The 25,316-nt window shown below is 42.8% G+C and overlaps 1 protein-coding gene and 2 long non-coding RNA genes across 9 annotated transcripts in view; 1 reads left to right on the top strand and 2 right to left on the bottom strand.

Moving 5' to 3' along the window:
• LOC104909928 (uncharacterized) overlaps positions 1-1,125 on the bottom strand; it is a 70,349-nt gene extending 69,224 nt beyond the window's left edge. Inside the window, exon 1 of one of the 2 annotated variants that reach the window (XR_014881549.1) lies at positions 884-1,125. This is a non-coding gene — a long non-coding RNA (uncharacterized LOC104909928). The remainder of the gene's footprint in view (positions 1-883) is intronic. The other variant, XR_014881550.1, reaches the window with a different exon arrangement.
• LOC146545066 (uncharacterized) lies at positions 967-17,198 on the top strand. The gene is made up of 2 exons (XR_014881551.1): positions 967-10,295; positions 12,647-17,198. It is a non-coding gene; the product is annotated as an uncharacterized LOC146545066 (long non-coding RNA).
• Positions 16,302-25,316, bottom strand: part of ASRGL1 (asparaginase and isoaspartyl peptidase 1) — a 22,150-nt gene continuing 13,135 nt past the window's right edge. For 5 of the 6 annotated variants that reach the window (XM_085217816.1, XM_085217815.1, XM_010707755.3 and 2 more), the window contains exons 5-7: positions 21,737-21,855; positions 19,748-19,858; positions 16,504-17,239 (exon numbers count right to left, since the gene is read on the bottom strand). In XM_085217816.1, the coding sequence (XP_085073942.1) occupies positions 17,004-17,239; positions 19,748-19,858; positions 21,737-21,855 (466 nt within the window). In that variant the 3' untranslated portion in view covers positions 16,504-17,003. Of the gene's footprint in view, positions 17,240-19,747; positions 19,859-21,736; positions 21,856-25,316 lie in introns of all 6 variants that reach the window. The other variant, XM_085217814.1, reaches the window with a different exon arrangement.

The raw sequence follows: 25,316 nt of genomic DNA, 5'->3' as shown, positions 1-25,316 counted from the left end.
ACAAGTAGCACTCAGCCAGAAACACCGCAAAACTCGCTCATTTTCAGGAGAAGAAAAGAACTTCTTGCTCAATAAGTAGCAATTATGCCGCAGAATTTACATGCCGAGCACGGCCGAGCGCGAGAACACCGGATCAGTCAACCATAGCGCCGGCGCTTTGAGTATGATTAACAGAATGAACTTCCAAAGGTCAATTAAATGTCAACACGTTTTAAAGAGATATTCTTCTTCGGTGCGGTCAGCGGTGCCCAACAGAACCGGCGCCGCTTCACTCCCGACACGGGCAGAGATGACAACGACCCGCCCCGACGCGGCTGCCCGCACGGCTCAGCCGTCCTCCCGTTCCGCTCGGCCAAGCGCGGAGGCGCCGCTCGGCCCTGCCCGGCACAGCCCGGACTGCGGGCCGGCAGCGGGAGCGCCCCGACTGAGCGCTTTCCTACAGAAGAACGCGGAGGGGCTTTGATCCGCGCGGCGCTGCCCGGATGTACATCCCGGCGGGGGAGGCGGGATTTCCAACCTCCGTCAGAATTAATTCCGAGCGCGTTAATCACGGTTCGGCAGCCAGAGCTCCGCGCTACGAGCCGGCCCCGAGGTACGCAGCGGTGCCGGCGCATCCGCACGCAGGCCCGGCCGATCGGTGCTCTCAGAAATGATAATAAAGAAAAGTTTGCGTTCCAGCACGAGCCCAGGGCTCCCAGCCCTGCTGAGCGGCGGGGCTGCACCGCGTCCCCAAGGCTGCAGCCCGTATGACAGCCGCGCTCGCCGTGCAAAATTTCAAGTTTCGGGAAGAAGAAACAATAATAATAATACCAAAAAATAAAAGTTGTCCCGCCCCTCGGCGCCCCTCTTGCCCCCACTCGCCGCCCACCCTCCCGCTGCTCACCTGAGCTGAGCCTAACTTTGCCACTCCGGGCAAAACTTGCGGCACGCAGCTCCCCGCTCCCGGCAGCCCCACCCAGCCCCGCCCCGTCCCGCCCCGCCCCGCCGGCCTCCCCCGGACCCCACCAAGGAGGCGGGGAAGGGGCGGAGGAGGCGAGGCGCGGCCGGGCCGCGCGTTGTCCTCCCCCGGCGCGTGCTTCCCGGCGAGGCCGGCCCAGCTCCTCCTTCACCCGCCATGTTCTTTGTTCCCCCCGCCGCCGAACCCCCGCCGCGCCCGGGCCGCCCCGGCCGCAGGTGCCCGCCCCCGCCCGGAGATCGAGCACCGCCTCCCCGCTCCGGAGGGGATTCCGTCCCGCTCCGCCAATTGGCTCGGGGGAAAGGGGCAACCCGGCCAATGGAGCGCCGGGAAACGGCGAGAAGTCCCGCGGGGAGAGCCAATGGGGCAGGCGGGAACGCCTTCGCTTCGGCCCGCGGTGCCTGGGGGCAGCGGTGCAGCCCTCGGTTAGCGTGGGCTCATAGATAGCACGGGGGAGTTGTGTTCCTGCGTAGCGTACTGGCTTCGTGTGCGCCCCGTACCTCCTTCGCTGGGCTCTCACACGCTGTGCTGCTTCCCATAAGTTGCTTCCCATGAGACAGGATAGGAAACAGGTGAGCAGAACGGGAATCAGGAGAAAAACAGGGTGACAGCTGTGCTGAGGAGAGAGAAGTTGGTACGGATCGGAGTAGCCTGACAAACTGAGGAGGTCTGTGTAATCGTTGTCTCTGCCACTGATAAAAGCTGCCTTGAATGGGTCTTTACCACGGCTTTGGAGTGTGAGGGATACTAAGATTCTGCTCACATAATCATGAGTTGGAAGAGACGTGAAGGATCATGAATCTCCAACCTCCATGCTACAGGCAGGACTGCCAACCTTCACATTTAATGGGGCTTCTTTCTCTGAGGGAACTTCCCTGTGTGACATTGTCCTTCAGCCAGTTTCTTGTTGCATTTTATCCCACTTCCCGCTAACTTCCACATGTGTAATTACACCTTCCTTATAAATTTGCTCTAAATCCTCGGTGACTGGCAGTGGCAGAAACTCTGTTTCTACTTAGTTGTGTACTCCCCAAATCCCTCCTGCAACAGTTAGGTCCAGCTTCCCGATGTCTGGATGAAAGATGTCCACCCATCACAGCAGACCCACAGGTGACATGCAGCAGCAGTATGAGCTGCCACAGACTGAGTGCTGGTAGTTCCTGGTTGCTCACAAACTATTCCCGCTGTAAGAGCAACGTTTTGTATCCCTCTTGCACAGGGAGGAGGTTTCTGTAGACTCAGAGCAAGAATGGCACTGCTGCTCGGCCACAGATGGTGGCACCCAGCTGGGTCCCTCAGGTGCTGCGTGAGCACTGTTTCACACTCTGCATAGCTTGGTAAATGTATGAGGTTCAGTTACATATGTAATTTGTGCAGGGTTATATTTACTGAATGCTTTCAGTCTCACTTTATTATTGTAATATCTATGAGGGAAAGCCATTACAGTCTGCAAATGAAATGCCCTCTGAGTTAGAAAAAAAAAGAAGTGTCTACTTTGTTATGGCATGTTTCTCACAAATGTGGTAAGTAAATGGTGTCCTTGTAGTGATTAATAGAGGAGCCATTCAGACCTTTGTGGGGGCTGGGCTTTTTTTTAATTATGAAGATAATCTCCTCATCCAACCCATTGCTCAGAGACATAACAACTGTGTTTTACTCACTTTCATTGCTGTACTGAGATGAAAAACTGTTGATATATTCTCCCCAGAGGTCATCAGAAATACAAACAACGTTCTGGACCTAATGTATACATGCAGACTGGTAGATGAAATCTCGGGTTTATTGTACTGTAAGGAAAGCTGAACAGAAGGGAAGGAGGAGATTAAACAAGACATTTGGAAATCAGAGTAACTGACCCTACATGGCATCTGATTTGTGGCATAGCTGTTGTGTGGGAGACTGGGAAAAAGAAAAAGCAGTCTTTTATTGTGTTTTTTGTTGTTGTTGTTATTGTTTTTAAATGAAGGAAATACACACTGGAACGTTAAGGGCAAAACCAGTGATACCTTATTGCCTCTTTTGATCCAAGTTCATGAAATATGGCTCAAATCTCTTTTCAGCGAGTACTCATGACCTTAAGGGTTATTTCCATCAGAAAGCCAAGTTAAGGGTTGTGTTGGGAATGTCACTGACAGAGTCCTTGTTTCCTTCCAGTTTCCTTGTAGAAGAATACACCTTCTTCAACACTCATTCCCAGCTTCCTCCCAGCTTGTTTTCTACCAGCAGGGTTCCTCAAGTTTCTCTCAGGCCAGTGTTTCCCATCCTTCCCTTGCAAGTGTGACTGCTCTTCTCTGCCTTGTCTCTGGCTGTTCCCATCTCAAACCAATCCCTTTTGATTGTGTTTTTTTTTTTGCCCAATGTTCTGCTTTGGAGCAGCATGGCTATATAGCCTGGACTTTTGGGAGGAATTGTTACAGTGTCTTTCTTACTCCAGAAGGGAATGTGTATGCTAAGTGATACACAGGTAAGCACTCCACCAAGCAATGCGTTTTGGCAATACAACATACTGCATATTCCAGCTTTGAGAACAGCTCCAGTTTCTCGGTCTCATAAGTCTATCCTGAGAGGAACTGGTGTAGGTTGGTCAAGAGCCGTAATGAATCTGCAAAGTGAATAACACTATGATTGGGCAGTTCTGCAGTTTCATTTCTGATGGAAACAGTAATTCAAAAAAAGAACATGCCATTCCAAACTTCATTTTCTTCTCCATGTAAGAGATGGCTTCTCATCTGCAGGAGATGTAATGCGAATATGTATGTTTTGGGCGAGAGGGGTTAGGTCTTTTTCTTCCTCTGTTGTCTGTAGTGCTGGACGGGTTTCTTCAAAAACATCAGTTTTCTCAAGTGTCCTCACTGATAAACAGGGCAGCAGCAGATGTCCAATTCTGTACTTCTGTCATGCTCATGATGAGTTATAATAAGGGAGCAGTATACCATGCACTGTATAGCCTTCAAAAAAGATCGGAGTAACAGGAGTGTTGTCTTGCATTTTTGTTACTGTTACTCAAAGTAAAATTAAAATCACTTAAAAAATGCTACTTAGCAATTTAATCAAAAGTGAGTTTTTAGCTCCAGGTCTCAATTAAAAAAATATTTCTCTTCGTGTATTCACAAAGATTCAATTTGATGCCCCACTGGATGCCTATAATATCCCCAGTTATCCTATTCTCTCTATGTAATTATGAATAGTACAGTTTAACTCCATACAATGCTGTATTAGAATTTATGCTAGCAAAAAAAAAAAAAAAAAAAGAGCAAGTTCCCTAACAAAATGTCTAGATATGATGTACTGACTGCAAAGGTAAATGCTTGCTACCACTGGTAGGCTTAGCTGAACACTGCAACAATCTTCTTAAGGAGCAGAATCAAACTTTTGGTCTGCTCAGAGCCATGTATACTCGACAGATCTCACATTAATGAGGTACAGAATCACAGAATATTGCAAGCTGGATTGTCTCTAGTCCCAAAAGTCTATGATCTAAATTGCAGAGGAGGACAGCTGAACAACAGACAAGGATTGAGGAAAGAACACAAGAACACTGAGACTGTTAGGAATGCAATCAGTAGAGCCATCACCCATCAGCTGTCTAGCTGCTGATGCTTGTTTTGTCCTGTGCATGCTTCCCATTTCCTCTGCTCTGAATAATCAGAAATCTCTGCTCTGGTGAATCACAGAATCACAGAATGGCCAGGGTTGGAAGGGACCTGAAGGATCATGAATCTCCAACCCCCCTGCCACATGCAGGACCACCAATCTTCACATTTAATACTAGACCAGGCTGCCCAGGGCCCCATCCAACCTGGCCTTGAACACTTCACCACTCTCATAGTAAAGAACTTCCCCCTGACATCCAACCTAAATCTCCCCTCCCTCAACTTAAAACCATTTCCCCTTGTCCTGCAATTGTCAACCCTTTCAAAGACTTGATTCCCCTCCTGTTTGTAGGCTCCCTTTAGGTACAAAAGGTTGCAATGAGGTCACCCCAGAGTCTTCTTTTCTCCAGGCTGAACAAGCCCAGCTCCCTCAGCCTGTCTTCGTAGGGGAGGTGCTCCAGTCCTCTGATCATCTTTGTGGCCCTCCTCTGGACCCTCTCCAACAGCTCCCTGTCTTTCTTGTACTGGGGGCTCCAGACCTGAACACAGTACTCCAGATGGGTGGATTCAGGAATGATAATACTTTTTCCCATTTGAGGAAAGAAATTTAAGAAAACAGTTGTTCTTTTTCTAAGAATAAACCTTAATAAGAATGATGCTGATAGGTTATATCAGCAACTGTATGAAGTTAAACCATAATATTCATAATTACAGAGAAAGAAGGAAGTTACTGGGGATATTACAGGCATCCCCATGGGACATCAACTTGAATCTTGATGGATACATCAAGATGATGTTCCACCATCCTTTTCTCCAAATAAAAATTCAATTGTAAAATGGTAATTTTCTGTTTCCCTTCCCAACTCAAATTTTACTGTTTACATAGAGAGTAACTAGATCTTCTGAGACATCTTTTCACTCCTTTTCCTTCTCCATTTTTTTCTCCCCAAAAAATCCAGGCTTGCAAGGCTGATGGACACCTTTCTAACTAAGATAGAGAGGGGCCATTGCAGCAAGCATTCAGTGCTCAGTCTGGATACAAGTTTGGTGACTTAAGTGTCTGAAAGTTGGCATGAGCTGAATTTACTAAGACCAAGAAGAAAAAAGAAGTGTTCTGACATAGCTGGTGTGCTGTATAGTAAGGGATCGCCTTCAATTCCTGAGAAATGCTGTGGTTGAAAAAGCTGGGGGAAAAAAAAGTAAAAAAAAAAAAAAAAAGCTTATAGTGAATTCTCAAAAGATGTAGAAGCTCTGTATGTTTTCTAGTTGTGTTATAAACTCTTTGCAATCCTTTTTTGAAAGAACAAAAACTAAGTGCACAATGAGCAAACGCACATACAGCTCTAGGCCTGAGAGCCTCAGTGGCTCTGCTCACTGCACAGTAAGTACTGCAGCTCTGCTTTTGTCCCAGCTTGGCAGCTCTGGAACAGGGTAAAGATTTTCCAGCAGTTGTTTTGAATTGTGTTCTGCTATTGTCTGATAGCATCGTTAGCTGAAACCTTAGCCATGAAGTCAAAGGGAAGCCAGGCATGAGGGAAACCTTGAGTACTGAAGGCCAACAATAAGGGCAGCATGACTTTGAGTTGTTGTTTGAAGAGCGAAGGGCCTAGCTGGGCTGCTCCTATACCTGAGACTGTGGTCCTTGTGCCACTAACATGGGTTTAAAATAGCAGCAGCAGCTTGGGTGTGACTTCTTACGTTGTATTGCCGAAGGCAACAGGACAGTTCAGTTACTGCCGCTTGGTTTTAGTAAAGAGCAAGAGAATGTAGCACTCAAAAGCAAACAATTACATTATGACTAGAACAAATGTCTCTGAAGACATAGAAACATTCTCCTGATACAAGATCTTATGTATTTCAATTCAATAGAAACTGTATTTGTAATATAAGAGAACAGTAAAAGCCTATAGCTCTTTGCACATTTTGCCAGAAGCAAAAAAAAAAAAAAAAAAAAGAGAGAACATGAAACACTGTAGACAAGAACTGGGATTTACTCAATTTTAGACTGCCTTAAACATGCTTAGCTTTGCTGAGTTGAGACTCAGATGGTGTCAGGGACAGTTAGAGGCAGCAGCAAGCGGATATGCTCAGAGCGTTGCCCTTTCCCTGCTATGCACTTCTCTCACATGTGTAATTTTAGCATATGCGCTATGCACAAGCTTTGAGGGGTCAGTGCCCTCTGTATGTTGGGGAGGTGCCACTGAACATCAAACAGCACAAACTGATAATTCTGCATTGCAATGCAAGCTGCTCAGTTCTCACTTACTTATCAAACGAGTTTCATAAAACTTCTCTAGCTGAATGTCCGGGACAAGAAAGCAAAGTAATCAGTCTGCAGCCTTTGCCTTTGCCTGAGACTGCTTTTCTCGTGGACAAGGCATCTTTTTTTTTTTGCCAAAATGTGCTTTCAAGCTCCTTCTATGCTGTTCATTAAAACGTTCTTACAGTAAACACAGAATGAGGAGCGAACAAGAAACACGACAGTATCTTATTGCATTATTGCTTTGGTAATATTAAATCACTGAATATGTCATTTGTGTTCAGCATGTTATTTCCTGCAGTAAGTTACCAGTAAAAGCTGGCATTAACATTTTTCTTACAGTGTAGCTGGTAGAATGAAATTAAGGATTGTATCGTGTGATGACAAAAAAGAGTTGAATTAGAGGCCATACCTGTAATTCTCACATTTCATAAAATGTGAGTGCTTGATGTTACGGTTTTCTTTCAATGTAGCTTTCATAAATAATTTTCTTCAAAAACTAGAGCAGAAAAGCCCCAAGTACTCGTGGTGATGCTTGTATGATATTGGTGCATAAGAGGTGAAGCCTTTAGGTTCTCCAGAGAAACTGCAGCCACTTGAAGCAGCGTGCTTGCTTACAGCAGCAACTCATTCTCCATATGTGGACCAGCACAAGAAAAGCTCTGTCTTGATATGGAATACTGATAAAACCAGGACACTGTGCTGTGGGTCGCAGCAGTAATGGCAGCCACACAGGGTTTAGAAAGTTTGGGTATCGCTCCAGGATCCGCCACACTATTTCACACGGTGCCTCTCCCACACATTCTCTGCAGTGTGACCTATTTAGCCACTGCACTGGCCACCCACCCTGCCTGCTGCCCCACATCCGCCTCACTCCTTCCATTTCCTCTCTTTCTATAAAATTCTGTGAGATCTGCTGATGCAAGATGATATTGCAGGGGTAGGTGTTCTTCCCGAAGACTGTCTACGGGAGGGAATGAGCCAGGGACAAGGAACAAATCTGCCTTGTGGAGAGACCAGCACCAAGAATGAGCGAAACCAAAGATGCAAGATCCATATCCACACGTATACCTGCAGAACTGGTAATGAACCAGTTCTTCAGGTCTCAGTAGCAGCAATGGCAGAGGCGCTGAATTTCTGTGCGCCTTTAAGCCGTCCACAAGAGAAGATAAGCAATCTTCTATGGGCAATTGCATGCTTTCAAGTTAATCATTAGAAAGAAAAGTTCTGGTACTTTTCACTCATGTCAGCTCGCTAGGTGTGTCTGGTGGCTCTCAGACACTAAAGGACCCAAAAGGGGAGAGGTTGTGTGCCTGTGCTGCGAGGAAGGCTGCAACCAGTGCTGCTCAGCGCTTATCCCAGCTCTTCCCCACATCCCATCCTCATCCCTACTTTCTACTCCTTTCTCTGTGTCCTGTCTTCGTATGTGGTTGCTGGAGGAGCCCTTCTGCTGGTATTTCAGCCAGAGCAACTCTTCCAATCTAGAAAAATAGGGCTGATTATCACAACTTTCATAGTCATTTCTGGGCACATTTCACAAGTGTGCTAAGCTGGATGCAGTGTAACAGCTGGGTGACTCCTGTGGCATGTAGTGCTGCCTGAGCTTGGACTCCAATCTCCTAGATACCAGAGTAGTGTTAAAATGTACTCCTCAAAAAATGAAGCCTAGGAACTTTGAAATACACGGATTCAGATGTGAACTGTATTTCTTTTTCCATCAGCTGAATAATTTAATACCTATGTTTATTCCGCAATGCTGTGAATGGGCTGAGGTGGAAGGAACTCGTGGTGACATATGCATCGGGTCATCGTGCTCCTCACTGCTTGGGACCAGCACTGGACTCCTGGGTGGATATCACAAAAGCAGAACAGCATGTTGAAAGGCAGTGCTGACAAAATGACTCTATGCTAAACAGTTTCTAGCAGCTACAGAATCTGAAATCTGTTTCATTAAATTGTTTCAGCAAGTGCTCCAATGGCTGAAATGTGTCTCTCTTAAGTGAGATTAAAAAGAACATGACAAAAGTTAGTCTAGCATGCCTCAACCCAAATTTCCTGTAAAGGATACAGCTTGTTATTTTTCAAAAGACATCAAATATATTTTCTTTATAGCTTGACTTATTATGGCCTATAGGAACAATTTTAAAACTGAAACATGTAAGAAGAAAGGGGGAAAAGTAACAGGACTACACAGGAGGTGCTTGCATATCCTGAATGTGTTATCTGTCCTTTGAAAGAAGAGATCAGAAGGCATTTGGACAGATTTTCCCCAAAAGGAACATACTTATAAAGAATATTTACTTAGAAAACATTTGTCATTTTTTGAAGATATTTATCAAGCTAAATGACACACAAAAAAAGAAATAAAGCCTGCCTTAACATGTCCAAAGCAAAACGGAATTAAAAGAAAGCAACACAGGGATGTCTACCCATGGAACAAATCCAGCTCAGCCACTGGCAACAAATAAAATCGGCATGGTTTATTGTTTGGAGCCTGGGTACTGCTGCCAGGGTACAGCACGTGGCTTTGACCCACTCTCCTTATCCTTTCCCGTAGAGTTTTTGGTGGACAACTCGTGGGCAGCCCACTGCTGTCCTTCCTCTGCTGAACAGCATTTTCCACGCTGTTCCTAAACCTTTATTCCACCTCTTTTTTGAGACAGAGCACCTTTCTTGGGTGCCTCCTTGACAGCACGCTTTCAGCAGCCACAGGAGCATCATTTACTGTTTGTGCAGCACCTGGCACTAGGCATGGCCATGTTCACTGTGACAGCTTGCCAAGGCAGGCCTGGCAATTCAGTGACAGCTCAGTGCAGGTAAGCGCACACTGCAGGACACAGATGCTTGGCTGGGCAGCGAGTTGTGCCTTGGTGCAGCCAGCACACAGCAGAAATGCACCAGACCCCGTTAGAGCAGACAGATCGCCTATTTTCTTTCAGACATTCAGGCTCCAAATCTGTGCTATGTCCCTGCCCCAGCTTCACAGACACCTTCAGATGAAGTCTCAGATTTCTTCTCCTGCTTAGCGGGACCAGCTCCTAACTCAGCTATCCACATTTCAATTCCTGAAAAAAAATCACGTCATCTGGAGTTTAAGACTAAATCCCGAAATTGAGGGGAAAAAAATCCCGAACAACAAAAGCCCAGCAGGTGTGGCTAAAGCAAGATGGAGATCCGCAGGCTCTGGGAACTGGAGCATATCTCTCTGCCAGTTGCTAGGGGCATGCTCTCAGCTGCTGGAGGGCTCTCTCCATTAAACTTCCCATCAATTCTGGAATAGCAACAGAGGATTGATAGCGCGGCAGTGTGCGGGATGGGTGAGGTGAATGCCATCTCTCGTTGGTTTGCCTTCATAAATAGCCTCCCTCTCTACTTTCTTTTTACAGGCTTTCAGAAGGAATACTGATTTTTACCACATATAAAGTAGGTGAACTATCTTCTGTAACTGGTGCTGCATCCAGGGAGGTCCAGCTGTTAAAACCAACTGGTAAGAGTTTTCAGGCCATCATTTCCTCTCAATAGAAAGGACTTCAGTGTCACACATAAGTTTCAATCCACGTTGGCAAAAAAATTGCTAAGCAACTTTCTATGTATTTGTTTCTACGGCTTTAGGAAATTTTTATTTCAGGAAAATCAACATCGTGCACATGAGTGCACAAAATGCCTAGTGGAGTTCAGCTAAAGAAAAATATAATTATACCTTATTAAAAAGGTAAGATAACTTTGCTGTTCGGCAGATCACTGGCAATGCAGGAACACTGTGGGTGCCTGGAATTCACTTCCATTGTCTTCAACATGAATTGCTTTGAAAAAGGTCACATGAGGAGGAAAGGAAGTTTTGATTTTCACATGCCTGTTATTGCTAAGGAAACCACTTCCTTGGTATTCACATATTCAGCATGTCTCCAGTTCTGGCTCTCTGACAAATGACATTGTGCTACTTCATCAAGGAACAAAGAGGGGCGGGGAATGCTGTTAAATAACTTGACGTGTTCTGAACTGGACTGCTGAACTTCAAGGACACTCCATAAGAGCATGCAGGGGCCTCTGATAGCTGCAAACGAGATTCCTGATGTTCAGAAACATAAAAAAGGTTCTAGTCTACATCTAACCATGCTCAGTTATTTCTGAGGTTTACTGGGTTGTAGCAATGGCAATGACCTTAGACTATTGCAGATGCTCAGAAACCAGTTTTCTAGCACAAAACTCTCTAAATTATTTTCTTGGCAGAATTTATTCTAGCCTTCAGACATACCTTTGCATATTTTTTTTTTTTACACATTCAGATATCAGAATCTGATTATGAAAAGATGTTACCTGGTAATTTCATTGAAAGCAATTGTACTTGAACTGTAATCCATGGGACTTTTCCCATTTTTTTTTTAATTCTAAATCAAACAAGCTTGGAGAAAAAGGCTACAGTTGGTGAGGATGGAGATTTTTTTTTTTAAGAGGAATGAAGCAAATTTTCTTTGCTATTTGATATTTGCAGATCTCAATCTAACAAGAAGAAAATGTATGTTAAGTAGGCTTATTTCTGCTTTACATGAAGTCTAGCATGCTTCAGGCTGTGAGTTCCACAGTAAATACACAATAGTTACTGAGATTACTGGGAGCAAGCACAAGGCAGACACAAATCACAGGAATTGAACAACCCTGCTCAATTTACTGAGAGGCTACTATGCTTCTATGCTTCTTTATGTCAAGATCTATTTGTCTAAGTGTTATCGGGAAAACCAACATAATGCAGTGCATTGAGCCTGGGATGCAAGGCCAGGAATCAGAATTTCTGGATCTGATAAATGTTTAGAAATATCTAAAGGGAGGTGGGAGGCAAATGGATAAGGCCAGGCTTTTCTTGGTGGTCTGTTGTGACCGGACAAGGAGTAATGGCATAAAATTTGAACAGGAAATTCTGTAATAACATGTGGAATAACTTCTTTATGGATGGAGCATGAGGTTGCCCAGAGAGATTGTGGAGTCTCCTACTAAGGAGACATTCAAGACCCATCTGGATGCCTACCTGTGCAACCTATTGCAGGGTACTTGCTTTAGCAAAGGAGTTGGACTCAATGATCTCTTGAGGTCCCTTCCAACTTCTGTGATTCTGATCTCAGCCCTGCCTCAGATGTATGTGGTGGCCCTGGAGCAGCAGTCTCACTCCCTGCACACTTACCAGAGCAGCATCGTCAGTTCCCAGCTTCTGCATGCTTGTCTGACAATGTGAATGGCACCATAAATATTACTGTTACATGTGAGACCTCTCCATGTTTGTCCCCCAGAAAACATCACCGTGTACCTCAGATCTGAGGCAACAGACTTGTGCTCTAGCACTGGGCCTGAGGCCCAGCCCCATGGGGACTGCAGCAGCAGCTGCAGTACAGAAGCTACCAAGGTGCTCACTATGAAGGCCTTGCTTTAATCCTTCTTCAATATGTTAAAACTAAGGTGTTTAAGAAATGGACTGGCTCTCCTCTCAGAGAATGGCTTCATTACCATTCTGCCAGTTGCAGGGACATACCCCACTTTCTCAAAAGTTACTGGCCTAATGCGGGAATAAGAGAGAGAAGGATCTATGGCCTGTTTATTTAGGAAGAAAAATTAGATGGCTAAAAATGTTTAAACACATGCTGGAGTTCATCTCCTACTGAATTTCCCTAAATCTTCATCTCTGAACCATTAACTTACTGGGGGCTTTGCTGGGCCATACTCATTCCAAGGAGATCTAAGGGGTCACCTGAGGTGAGACACAAGAGGCAAAACCCCCCGAGTAAAGCCAAAAGAATGGTTTTTAGTTTGTTTGCTTTTAAACAGAATAAATTATCTCCTGTAATACAGGGACTGGGAGAAGTACTGGCCACATCCCTCTTCCATGAAGTAAATGAGTTCCAGGCACAGAGGACGTGAGAGTACTCATGACCCAGGAACTGCACTCTTCTGCTCAGAGGAGCAGCAACTTCTTATTATTCCAGAAACTGCTTGTGAGTGAATATTTTGAAATTGCTGAGAAAAAGCAAGCGCTAAAACTGTAAGGTCTACATTTTGTGCTGCATATAGTTTTGCACTCATTACTACTTGTAGGAATTAGTCCAACCAGCATCTCTTGTGTCTCTGGCATCCCCACCATCAGCCAGCCTCACGGTTCTGTTGCAGTACCAGTTGTTATTGCAAGCTGGTTGGCTGGTGACCTAAACCTATACAAGCTTTGCAAATCATCAGAAAAATCATCAAATCCTCGCTGTGGTCCATGGGGAGGAAGATAGTGCTCCTGGCTGATGCTGGGTTGCTAAGCAAAGGGGCTGCTATGCCAGGGAGGCAGGACAGGGCTGGGTCATCAGGCTGGGAGCATAAGAACCCTCAATGAGCTGCATGCTGCTGTGCATTTACATAGCTTATGTACATTTACATAGCTTACACTGAAGAAAGCACTGGCAAGGAAGGGTCAAAAGTGCAAAGCTTGAGAGCTAAAGCCTACACTGACTGCACAGTAGCTGATAATGTCCGCAGCAGAAAAGCACTTAGAGGAGGAACTGCAAGAAAACCAGGATCACACTGCTAAGGAGAATTTCAAAGGCCAAAAGGCAAAAATGTTAAAAATATCTCCAAATAAAACCCACGTGACCTGGTCCAGTAAAGCTCCTTTGCACAAAGGCTGTGGGGTACGGATGCGCCCCCAGTAAGCTGTGAGCAAGGAGCACAGTGGACAAAGGAGATTCCCCTCAATCTTAGTTTATGCGTCTAAAACAAAATGAGCTTTTGCTCACCCTTATCTGCATGATCTTAGATTTCTTCATGTGACTCACTTGACACCTACTTATTTCCCAGTGCACATATTTAACAGTTTCCCTGGGCATCTTTCTCACTTAGATGGTGCCTGAGGCCAGAGCTCTGTCATTCCCCAGTCACTACCCGCACCACACTCTGTCCCATGTACTTCCTTCTCCCTAGAGAAGGCAGAGTACTCACAGAGATGCTGGCTGCAGCCAGGCCAGCCCATGTCTGCTTTCACTTCCTCCAGTACAGTCACAGACCTCAGTATCGATGCTTTAATTCAGACTGATGTAACCAAGATTGAAATCTATCCTATAGCAGATATTTCTCAAAGCTTATCAAAGAACCATACCAGAAGAGAAGCAAGAAAAACAGAGGGGTTTCAAAGTCAGTGAAAACCATCTGAGGCAGAATTAAAACATACAACAAAGAAGCACCTTGAAAAAAAACCAAAACTTTCCAAGCAGCGATGTCCTACAGATCCCACAGAACATTTGTAATTACTTATAACTAGCAATGACTAAGGAGGAAGGCCTGCACAGAACTAACAACATACAAGTAAAGTCAGTGCTCACTGCTGGGTTGCTTTAGCCAACACCTTCACTGTGGTATGCACACCCATCACAGCTCCCTGCTTGGGCCAGGAGCTGTGTCTGCACAGCAGGAAGGAGGAAAAAGAACAACACATGCAACTGGCTTTATGGACGATATAAAATAACAGGGCACCACACTTTAATGAGATAATTAAAACTCTGTTGCTGCTTTGCTACATGCCAAGGACACTCAGTTTCTTGGCAACAGGCCTCTAATTTTCCTTCTTTGATATCCAGGTCACAGCCATTTGAATTAGAGGCTCATTTCCAGCAGCAGAGCACAACAATGGCACACAGCTCTCTGTCCTAGTGGAAGCTTTACCCCAAAGTTCAGTGCCTTTCAACTACATACTGACTGTAACTGCAATTATAAAAACTGTGAAAGCCCCTATGATGGGGAATATCACAATATTCGCAAGGGGGAGGTGAGATTTTCATGTTCAAAAACTGGATAGCCTTGTGCACTAAGGCTAAGCAACTTCTCACATCAGCAGCAGTTAAGCCTGTGTTGTTCGAGCTAAAGAATGTGACTGAAAGTGTAAAGAGGAAGAGAAAGAAAACACCTGTTCCATCCCCAGCTGTCCAGTTTCTTCAAAAATTAGGTCTACCCAATCCCTAATCATCTGCTATCACCCCACCTTTTCAAGAGGAAGGGGAGTGCTGTGTGCTGGGCAGATTACATGCGGAAATCACATAAATTTCTGCTGGGCTTTGGCTGAGGCAGTCAACTGGAAGGGAAGCCCGCAGCCCTCACCAGAGCTCATGGAGCAAGCTGGACAAAGCCTAGGGGTGACCAAATGTCTCCAGGCGATTCACAAGGCCTCCTCATTCCTAACTATGCCTAACAGCTGAAAGGCAAGAGGACACACCTCTTTTTGAAAAGCAGATGCTTTTTCACAAAGGAATACAGAGCATACAACCAAAGAGCTGGTAAGAGAACAGATCATACAGCCCAGATGGCAGTCACACTGCTTAATGCACTGCTGGAAGGTGCCCAGCTAGCCTGGTGATGAGTGACAGAAGAACGTATAGAGAATAATGTTCTTTGTTAAGTGCCAGCTATTTATTACATTATATTCTGAGAACAGCTGAGGCGAATTAACCACAGTAACCATTTGCTATTCTCTCAGACAGCCCTGAGATAGTATCTGTACTACTCCTGTGGCTGATGGTAGCTTCTGGGCAGATGTGAGCTTGTTCAAAACAAACCTAAAGCCAACTGCCCAGGTTAGCATACTGCCAAACCCTCATCAACAAACCACTCCACAGGTATACGAGCTTATACCTGCTCCTACGCCAACAATCACTTGGGTTTTGGTCAACTGGGAGTCTGACCAGAATAGGCCTGCATCCACTCAGATTGCACAATAAGAACAGAGCTGGCTGTCCTGCTATTACTTAATAGGTGAAGTGCTCATTGATCCAGCTACAGAAAGTAAAGGGTGACTGGGAACACGTTCTTAAATCTGTCTCTTAAATCAGTCTTAAGTCTGATCAAAAGCAAGCATAAGACAAGATTTCTGTACTCTTCATAACATCATCCATGCTAGAAACATCCAAGTTGCTTTTTTTCCATTAAAAAGTCACTATTTTCATCAAAACAATATTATTGCAAAGAGATATTTGGCAGAATACTGAGAGATTGTATTTTCTCCTACCTGTTCTAAATTTGATCTTGCAATAGGGACAGGTGAGTTAAACAAAGTAGAATCCTGACCACAAAATCTGGACTGCTTTGATATTCTGGCAGTGAAGCTAAGACAATACAGCTTTGCTCCAGAGAACAGCTTGGCCCTGTAGATGCACGAAAGCAGAAACAAATTTTTACTGAGATGGCTATTCTCTGAATATGAGCACATTTTAAATACTGCTATTGTTTCACAAACAGTTAACAAGAGTAGCCATCTTCTACATTACCTCCTGAGGAGCAAGGTATGCAAGAAATCCATGGTTGTTTTGCACAAGCTGTCTATGCTTGAGCCATCAATGTCTACATTCACTCATCTGCAACATCCAATAAAACACAGATTAAAGTAGAAGGCGAGTTACACAGTCTTGGCAAACTTACTGTTCTGTATAAGCCAACTCAATAACACAGCCTATTGAAGTTAGGATACAGGTAGAAGTAGTTTTAAAATCTAATTTAAGATTTTTGCTATGTTTATTTGGCTTATCTTATAAGAACATTCCACTGTATGATGACATGCAATACATACATACCTGGCCCCAAAGGAAACCCATGACACAGCATCTGCTAAAATCCATTAAACTGTAACACAGTTTAAAAAAAAAATCTAGTTAAGTCAGGAAACAGCATACAGTACACCCTACTGCATGTGATGATAAATTAGTCTCAACTTTTTATTGCTGTTTAATGATTTTTCACTGACAGTAAGAACTTTGCTATCGAGGTATGACTGCTCAAGATACATTGGAGAGCTACGTGAGTTTCAGAATTCAGTTTTTAGATAGTAAAAATTTATCTCTTTAATCATCCTGGAAAAAGCATCTGAGAACATGCATGACAAGGAGCTTTTCTATTCCTGAAATTTAGGTTCCCTTTAATGTAGGATTAAAGAATGCAAACACATAAACCTACAGCCCTCAAACTGTACGTTCTCCTGGAAGATCGGACTGTCCAAAGGCACCGGTAAGCACTATACATATATCCATGATCACGATGTCCAGGTTTCATTTTGGGTCAAAGCATAGCAATGTCTGTGAATCAATCAATAATGTACAGATCTCTCGAGAAAGATTAAATCAATTGTTACTGTCCTCCAAAAAAGAATGGAGATTTTCATTCGACCATAGTCAATGGTTCTTCAATCTCAGAACCCCTCACTTTCAGATGCGAGTGCTTCATCAAGAGATTTTGTATGCCTCTCCCCAGTGTAAATCCCATAATGTAGTTTGTCATCCTTTACAGTAGCCCAGGACATCTGCTTGGTGGAGAACCTTGCTGCCCACTCTCCTGAACTGCTTACAACAATGACACCTCCCAAGCCCCCAACTCGAGTCTTCATGTATTCTAATGCAGTGTCAGCAGCCATCTCTGGTGACATTCCTGAAAAGAAGAACAAGATAACTTCACAATATCTGCCTTGAAATGAATTTTAAAATTCTCTTCAAGATTCACATCCTCCCCTTGCTTCCGCATTAGAGCCAGCCAAATCTAATTCTTCCTTCAACTAAATTGGCAAAAAACTTCTAATGCAGGAACTGAATTGCTTTATAGGAAGGCACTGGACAGTTGCAAATAGCTTCCACAGTATGGTTCTGCTGCAAAGACTGGGTTTGAATAGCTTCAGATTATACTCAGTTTCAGCATTTGATACAGACTAACTCATCAACTCTATGTTCAAGACACAATATTTTCTGTGCCATCATTTGAGGGAAAAATGCCAGTCTGCAAGCTTTCTCTCATACGTATGCCATTAGCTACATTTATACTTTGGGAAAAGATATTAAAACAACAAAAAATGCCAATTGTCATCTGCGTTTAAAGTCCACGGCCATAACAGAGCCCAAAGCATATTATTTCACATCTCCAAAATTTACTGAACACAGAGATCCTTCTTAAAACTTCTGATAGTATCAAGAAAGATGAAGACAGGGACACCAGAAAGTACCAGCAAAACTCTATTTGTTCCTTACACTTAATTCCTCATAACAGATTTATGTGAATTCTTAAGTTACTGTGCACATTATCCTCACACACCTCTAATAGCTGCAGAGTATTTCTTCATTGCAAGTCTGAATACAGATACTATCAGTAATGTTATGCAGCTCATGATGCAGAATAAAAAATGACCTTCATGTATTCTTTGCAAATTTCAAGTTAAAACCAAACAAAACCAGCAGAATCAGAATTATTCACAGCACTGGTGACTGACAGGATAGAGCACCATTCCATGTCATTATGGGTGACACTGACTATTCAAGTCAGCAGCACTGACTTCAAAGGGTCAGCATTTCACTGTTTGATTTTTCATCAAGACAACAGCTGCTGCCATAAGGCAGAGATTCCAATAGTCCTTAAGACTGGCAAAGCAAATCCCTCATAAAACAGCAAACTGAATTTTCTTACATTGGCTGCAAAATAAGGTATTTGCTGTGTAAGTTACTGAATAGCAAAACAGAATTACAGAAGAGCTTTATTGTTGTTTTTAAACATGCTCAAAAAGTTGTAAGAACTTGGGGGATTCTTTTCAGCATCTTCGTGGAAATGTGGGGGAAAAACAAAAGGAAAGCTACTGTTGATGTATTTATCTGGCATCCAAGTTACATTTCTGGGCAGATGAATGAAAGTAGAAAAGGCTAAATAAGTGCAAATAAGTATTCTTTTTAAGCATGCACACATGTGGACTGACTATTCTATTAGTACTTTTGTTTTAATCTGAGCTCCATTTGCCTGGTGTATCATGAGCCAGACACCTATCAGTGCAGAGGTCTTGCAGTGGAGTGAACTTCCATTTAGAGAAAAAACTGGTTTGCAACTGAGCTTGAAAGTCATTCACAAACTGAATGGCTAGGGACATAATATAAAGAGTAAGGGGAGACCATGATGTGACAGAGCTTTGGAAAAGAATCTGTAGGTTATATTTTACGCTGAAACTGTAACACGACCAAAGAGATTTACATTGTGAAGTGCACCCATTATATGCAAACAGCAAAGCAAAAAGCATAACAAAAATATTCTCAGCTGTTATGTCTTTCTACTTACTGCTTCTCTAACAAAAAAGTAAATGGAAAGTTTTCCAACTATTTCTAGTTCATCTGATCTCAAAGTGAGCTACACTGTAGAGTCCTAGAGCTATGGCTAAAAATAATATCTATATTAATGGTTCTTCAATTGCATGCAATACAAGTATGTTGTCTGGCAATGTTTACTGGCTGTAACATAATGAAGGGTTTAAATGAGAGGCTAAATCATGAAGGTAAAGCTTCACAGGGTCATCCCACAGTCAGATGATATTACAGACATCAGACATACTGTGTCAGCTGTTTGCCACATACCCACCCAGTCAGTTCAGTAGATTTTCCAAAACAAAATGAAACTGTAAATCATAGTCAAAATGTCTTAAAAATATTTCTGTTACTATAATCAGAGTTGTTAAAACAAAAATCATCATTGCTTATTAGACAGGTGATATTCCGAGCTTTCTTATTTCAGCTCTGATACTTTTACCTCCAACTCTTTCTATTGTTTCATTAAAAGTGTTTTGGTTTTGGTTTTTATCTTTGTTCAAAAAAATTATTTAAAAATTAAATAGGCTTTATAAAAACAAACTTCAGTTAAACAGTACAAAGTAGACAATCACATATTTTAATATACATTCATCTAAAAATGATTTAACATCAAGAAGCCCAAATATTTCTGTCCACTTAGAGGGATGCTAACTTTATTAACACTTCCGTTCTTTGTTTTTTTAAAGAGGTGATCAATCCACATACACCACAGTAGCAACTTTTTTGACAGCTGCACTGAGGTGACAGTACATATGCTGCCATCTGTCATTAGGCAACATTTCCCATCCTCCCTATTTCAGCTTATAAAAAGTTTGGAAGATACCTTGCTCCATGTGATAGAGGATCAGTCGGGCTAAGACTACTTTCATAATGCTCTCTCCATGTCCTGTGGTTGAAGTGGCACCAGAAGAGTTATCAGCATAACCTCCGCTTCCTTTTCAGAGAGAAAAAAAAAAAAGCAGTATTTTGGATAATACAATTTACAAGCTCTGCAATCTTTATAGTAACACACTCTTCCTAAGGGTCCAGGAGTTCTGTGCACTTTCGAGAGCAAAGTGTCAGTAAGTTGCATGTTTCCCATTCCTGCCTCTATTTCAACACTGACAGACATCAGCAACAGCTAGATGAAGTCAACTGCCAAGTTACAAGAACTAGAAGACCAGTGAGCTGATTGTGCCACAAAAGCCAGGAAAAGGGGAAAATATTTTCCAGAACGGTGAGGAGACAGTATACTGAGGATCATCAGGATCCAACAGGATCCAGTAGAATGCAAAATGCCAGGTCACACAATATTACAGAGAGACGGAATGACAAAAGACCTTGTGAGGACAAGATGAAGTGACCAAAATTTGTGGGGGATTTGACTGCAAGAGCAAAATTAGAGCAGAGATTTGAAAAGCTGGAGTCTGGTGAATCATGAAGCACCCTAAAGAATCTCTCAAGTCCTCACCACAAGCAGAGTATTTCTTTTGTTTGAACTCTCACTCCTTTTTTTTTTTCCCCTCATCCTTGTTTGACTGGCACATTCCACACCCTGTTCTACACCAAGCTTTGGCTTGCTCAACACCCATATTTCTAACACATCTTCTATGAAAAACATTTTCCAATTGCTGGGGAGGTGCATACTACAGAGTTACATGGATAAGCAAGGTACTTGTGTTGGGGCTGGGGAACAAAAGAGGTGCAGGAGAGCTGTGAAAGTTTCTTCCATTTCCTACTTTTCTGATCAGATCTGTCTGTTTCAACAGACTATGATTTACATGTGGAAAAATGCTGCCACAATCGATCTGTCAACTTCCCTTTCAATAATCTCATATCTTTAACAAGACAACTGTCACTTCAGTGTCCAGTTCTGCAGACCTCCAGTAAGAACAGAAGTTGAAAGCAGTATACTGAACGGTGCCATTTTCACTTCTTCCCCACAAACGTTTTCCATACTATGAATGCCATGAACACGACCCACCTAAGAAAAGGGTATTTGCAGTCAGAAGGCAGCAATAAGCAACAAAGCTGAAAATCATACTCAAACCAGGGGGTATCAGAACATTAGTAACTCAGGGTGTGAGAAAAAGTTAGTTCTGTAAAATAATCATGTACTGCCAACAGCAGTGCTATCTGAGTTTGAAACATGCTTTACTAAAAATAATTATTTTTCAAATCCCAACTCAGTAATATAATCCTGAAGTAATCAAATGGCAAGTTTGTCCCACAAGAGAAATAAGTCTGGGGAAGGGATTTCAAGTGTCTCTTTATATTCTGATAAGAGACATCTTAAAATATTTCCTTTATTCTACACCGCATCTATTAGGCTCTAAGGCAGCCTTATCTGGGCTCTCTAAGAACAGGAATTTACTCCAAGTTGCCAATTGTTTGGCAATTCTGGCTCACTGATCTGACAAACAGTCATTACAATTACACATACCTTAAGTATGAAGAAAACAGCACAGAACTGACTATACTTTTTACTTGGCTATGAGCATAGATGTACATACTGATAGTTTTATTAGAATGAATGAACAGAAGACACACAGAAAAACAAACTAGTAGTCAGAAAAGGACAAAAATTCAAATTCCCATTCCCATTTTCCAAACAGAAAAGTGGGATGATGATGACAGCACCACATATCTACTTCTAATCCCTATTTGCAAACTCAGGTTTGTATCGAGGAGCTTCAGTTTTCATACAGACCTTAGTTTCAGATGTATCACTTTTTCTTTCATTCCACTAATAGAAAGGAGAATGTGTGACAAACACTAAAATTTTTAATGAGATACCTCCAAAAAACAAGAGGCAAGTCCCCACAGCCCATACCTATGCATGCTGTGTCACCAACACGGCCGACCAATTTATTAGAGAGTCCTCCAGTGGATGTTGCACAAGCTACATTTCCTTCACTGTCTACAGCAACAGCACCAACTGTTCCCAGGTCTCTGCCAAGAAAAACAGTTCACAAAATTAGGTAGAATTAAAACATACCTGCCAAAGCATGCTGTATTTATCTTCTAGGTTGCTTTAAAAAAAAAAATCAAAAAAGATTACTGCAAAAAAAATACTGCTCATCAGAAGGCCATTTTTTATCATGCTTCTCATTACAACAATAACCAATAAAAAGCAATTCTCACAGCTTTTGTTTTCTTTGCAAATAAATAGCTCTTTTTTTTTTAAACAGTCTGATTTCCCCCGTGACTTATTTACTATAGCAGACCTGGAGCAGTTTTTTGGCTATGGCACACCTAACGTACAGCTTTCCCCTAGAGGCAACTCAGAGACACAAGAATCATCTCCCACTGTCTTAATGAGCAGTTAACTCAAATTATTTATGACAATGAACGTAAACAAGTAAATACATAAAAGGAGAGCATTGTTAGAATGCATTGAATCATTTCCTTCCTGTTCCTCCTCTTTCCTTTTCCTTATTCCCCTAAATGTTTGAATGCCACACAAACAAAAAAAAATTTAAAAAAAAAAAAGGTTATTTATGTGGCTTTCAATTAGTATTGTTCATAATGCATCACTAACACATACTTGTATCTCTGTACTTGGCAATCTTGAGGTTTAATCACTTGGTCAGGAGAATGTTGAAACTGCAAACCATTTTGAAAACCTCCATTCACTGAAGAAAATACAAGTTTCAACTCCTGCCTGATTTCTTCAGCAGTCATATTTAATGCTGCTTAAAATATGTAAGTTCATTCTGGTAGGAAAAAAAGGCTACTCAGCTTACCATAACAGTTGCTGGACTGAGAAGCAAAACAGTACTGAGAAGCAACAGTTTGAGGGTCCAACCTTGGCAATTCACGTAAGTACATAAAACCACATTTGGTTGGGAAAGGTATATCCAGAAAGTCTCAGTCCTTCCACAAAGGAAAATAATTTGTGCCAATCCTTCAGTGAACTGCACAACTACTTTTGGATGTTGTCTGAGCACTGGTGAGGGTCTCTATATAACCTCCAAAATCAAAGCTAAGTTCATTTTGGTCATAACAACCCCACGCACTGCTACAGGCTTGGGGCAGACTGGCCAGAATGCTGTGCAGAGGAAAAGGATTTGGGGGTGCTGGCTGATATTTGGCTGAGCACGAGCCAGCAGTGTGCCCACGTAGTCAAGAAGGCAAATGGCATCCTTGTGCTAGTGCAGTCAGTAGGGAGGTGATCGTCCCTCTGTACTCAGCTCTGGTGAGATCACAGCTTGAGAACTGTGTTCAGTTTTTGGCCTCTCACTACAAGAAAGACATCAAGGCCCTGGAGAGTGTCCAGAGAAGGGCAACAAAGCTGTGAAGAGCCTGGAGCACAAGTTTTATGGAGGACGGCTGAGGGAGCTGGAACTGTTCAGTCTAGTGAAGAGGAGGCTCAGGGGAGACATTATAGTTCTCTACAACTACCTGAAAGGAGGCTGTGGCAAGGTGGAGGTCAGCCTGTTCTCCCAGGTAACTATTGACAGGACAAGAGTGAATGGCCTCAAGTTATGCCATGTGAGGTTCAGGTCAAGTATTAGGATAAATTTCTTCTCCAAAAAGAATGGTTGGGCACTGGAACAGGCTGCCCTGGCAAGTGGTGTAGTCACTGTCCCTTGAGTTGATCAAGAAATGTGCAGATGTGGATGGTTTAGTGGGTAATATTGGTGGCAGGCAGACAGTTAGACTAGATGATCATGGAAGTCTTTCTCAACTTGATATCATGATTCTGTGATATCCAATTTCTCACAGAACCAACTCCCAGTTCCTTCCTGTTTATGTAAAATATCTTACTGTCAGCCCCTACACTACATTCACAGCAATTCAAAGTTGACTAATGACTCAGAGGACTTACAGACTGCTCTGACATTTATGTGGAGACAAACCTAATCTCAAACTGGTATGCTGGTGCAGATGGGCTTCCCACCCATCCATCTGTTACAAATGATTTGCTAAAGAGGATATTAGGAAATTCAGTGCTCTCTTGCATAGACATATAGTGCCTTTCAACTAACTAAAGTTAGATCCTCCTGAGAAATTAAGAAACGCATGTTCAGATCTACATTTTCCAAGGTATGTATTTAGAATCACAGAATTGTCTGAGTTGGAATAGACCTTAAATAGGGTCTAATTTATATATAATTTATATATATATATTATGTAGTATATATATATATATATATATATATATATATATATATATATAATAGTCCATGTCCTCTGCAAAGAACAGGGACACCTACAGCTACATCCGATTGCTCAGAACCCCATCCAGCCTGACCTTGAATGTCAGAGAGGGAGCATCTACCACCAATCTGGGCAATCTGTTCCAATAAAAAACTTTTTCCTTATATCCAATCTAATTCTCCCCTCTTTTAGTTTAGAAACCATTTCCCCATGTCCTATCACAACAGATCCTGCCAAAGAGCCCGTCCCCTTCTTAGCAGCAGCCCCTCTTTAGATACTGAAAGGCTGCTATCAGGTCTCCTTGGAGCCTTCTCTTCTCCAGACTGAACAGCCCCAGCTCCCTCAGCCTGTCCCTTGGATCAGTTCTGTGGCCCTTCTCTGGAAGTATGGCAGCAGGTCCATGTCTGTCCTGAGGAGTCCGTGCCTGGATGCATTGCTCCAAGTGAGGCCTCACCAGCACAGAATAGAGGGGCAGGATCATTCCCCTCAACCTGCTGCCCATGTTTCTTCTGGTGCAGCTAGCTCAGCATACAGTTGGCTTTCTAGGCTGCCATGAGAATAATGCAAGTACAAAGATTACACATGCAGCAGTTATCTACTTTGGTACAAGAGCACAAATGGCAATAAATAATAAAGTGAGTGTGTCCAAAACATCTTAGCTGTTGTGGAGCAAACACAAAACTAGACTCTAATTACTCTTCTTTTAAACTTTTGATTACTTCAGTGTCATGTTTTCTTTGTTCAACTTCAGAAGGCAGATATGCATCAACTCATTGCATAGTCCACTGACTCAGAAACACTAACAAGGCAGCCAAAACTGTCTAAGTAGGAATACTGTGTTATAGCCATAGGTCCAATGTTAGCGTCCGTAGGAATAACTCCACAAGTACCTGTGCTACACACTAGAGCACGGCTGACCAACCTTTTGGCTTGCCTAGGCTGCACTGAGCAAACAGGAATTGCCTTGGGACACATATAAAATATACAATAAATTTAATGAATTTAAATGACAAAGCTTATTTTTTTTAATGGATTTTTTTTTTTTTAACATAGAAAACAGAGCAACAAAAACAAAACTAGCGGGACGTCTGACCTTGTTTTTGGGAACCTGATGCATCAGTCTGGTTCAATGGCAGTGGCTGCCATTCTTACTGAATTCTAAAGGCGTCTGTCAGATTTTTGATGAAATATTACTCTTCCCATGCTTCATCCTTGATAGTAACTATTCACAAATATACATACTGCCAAAA

The sequence above is a fragment of the Meleagris gallopavo genome, chromosome 2 (genome assembly GCF_905368555.1).
Source record: "Meleagris gallopavo chromosome 2, MGAL_WU_HG_1.1, whole genome shotgun sequence".
Lineage (NCBI taxonomy): Eukaryota > Metazoa > Chordata > Aves > Galliformes > Phasianidae > Meleagris > Meleagris gallopavo.
The sequence above is the reverse complement of the archived record's forward strand: the minus strand, read 5'-3'. Positions and strand labels throughout refer to the sequence as shown.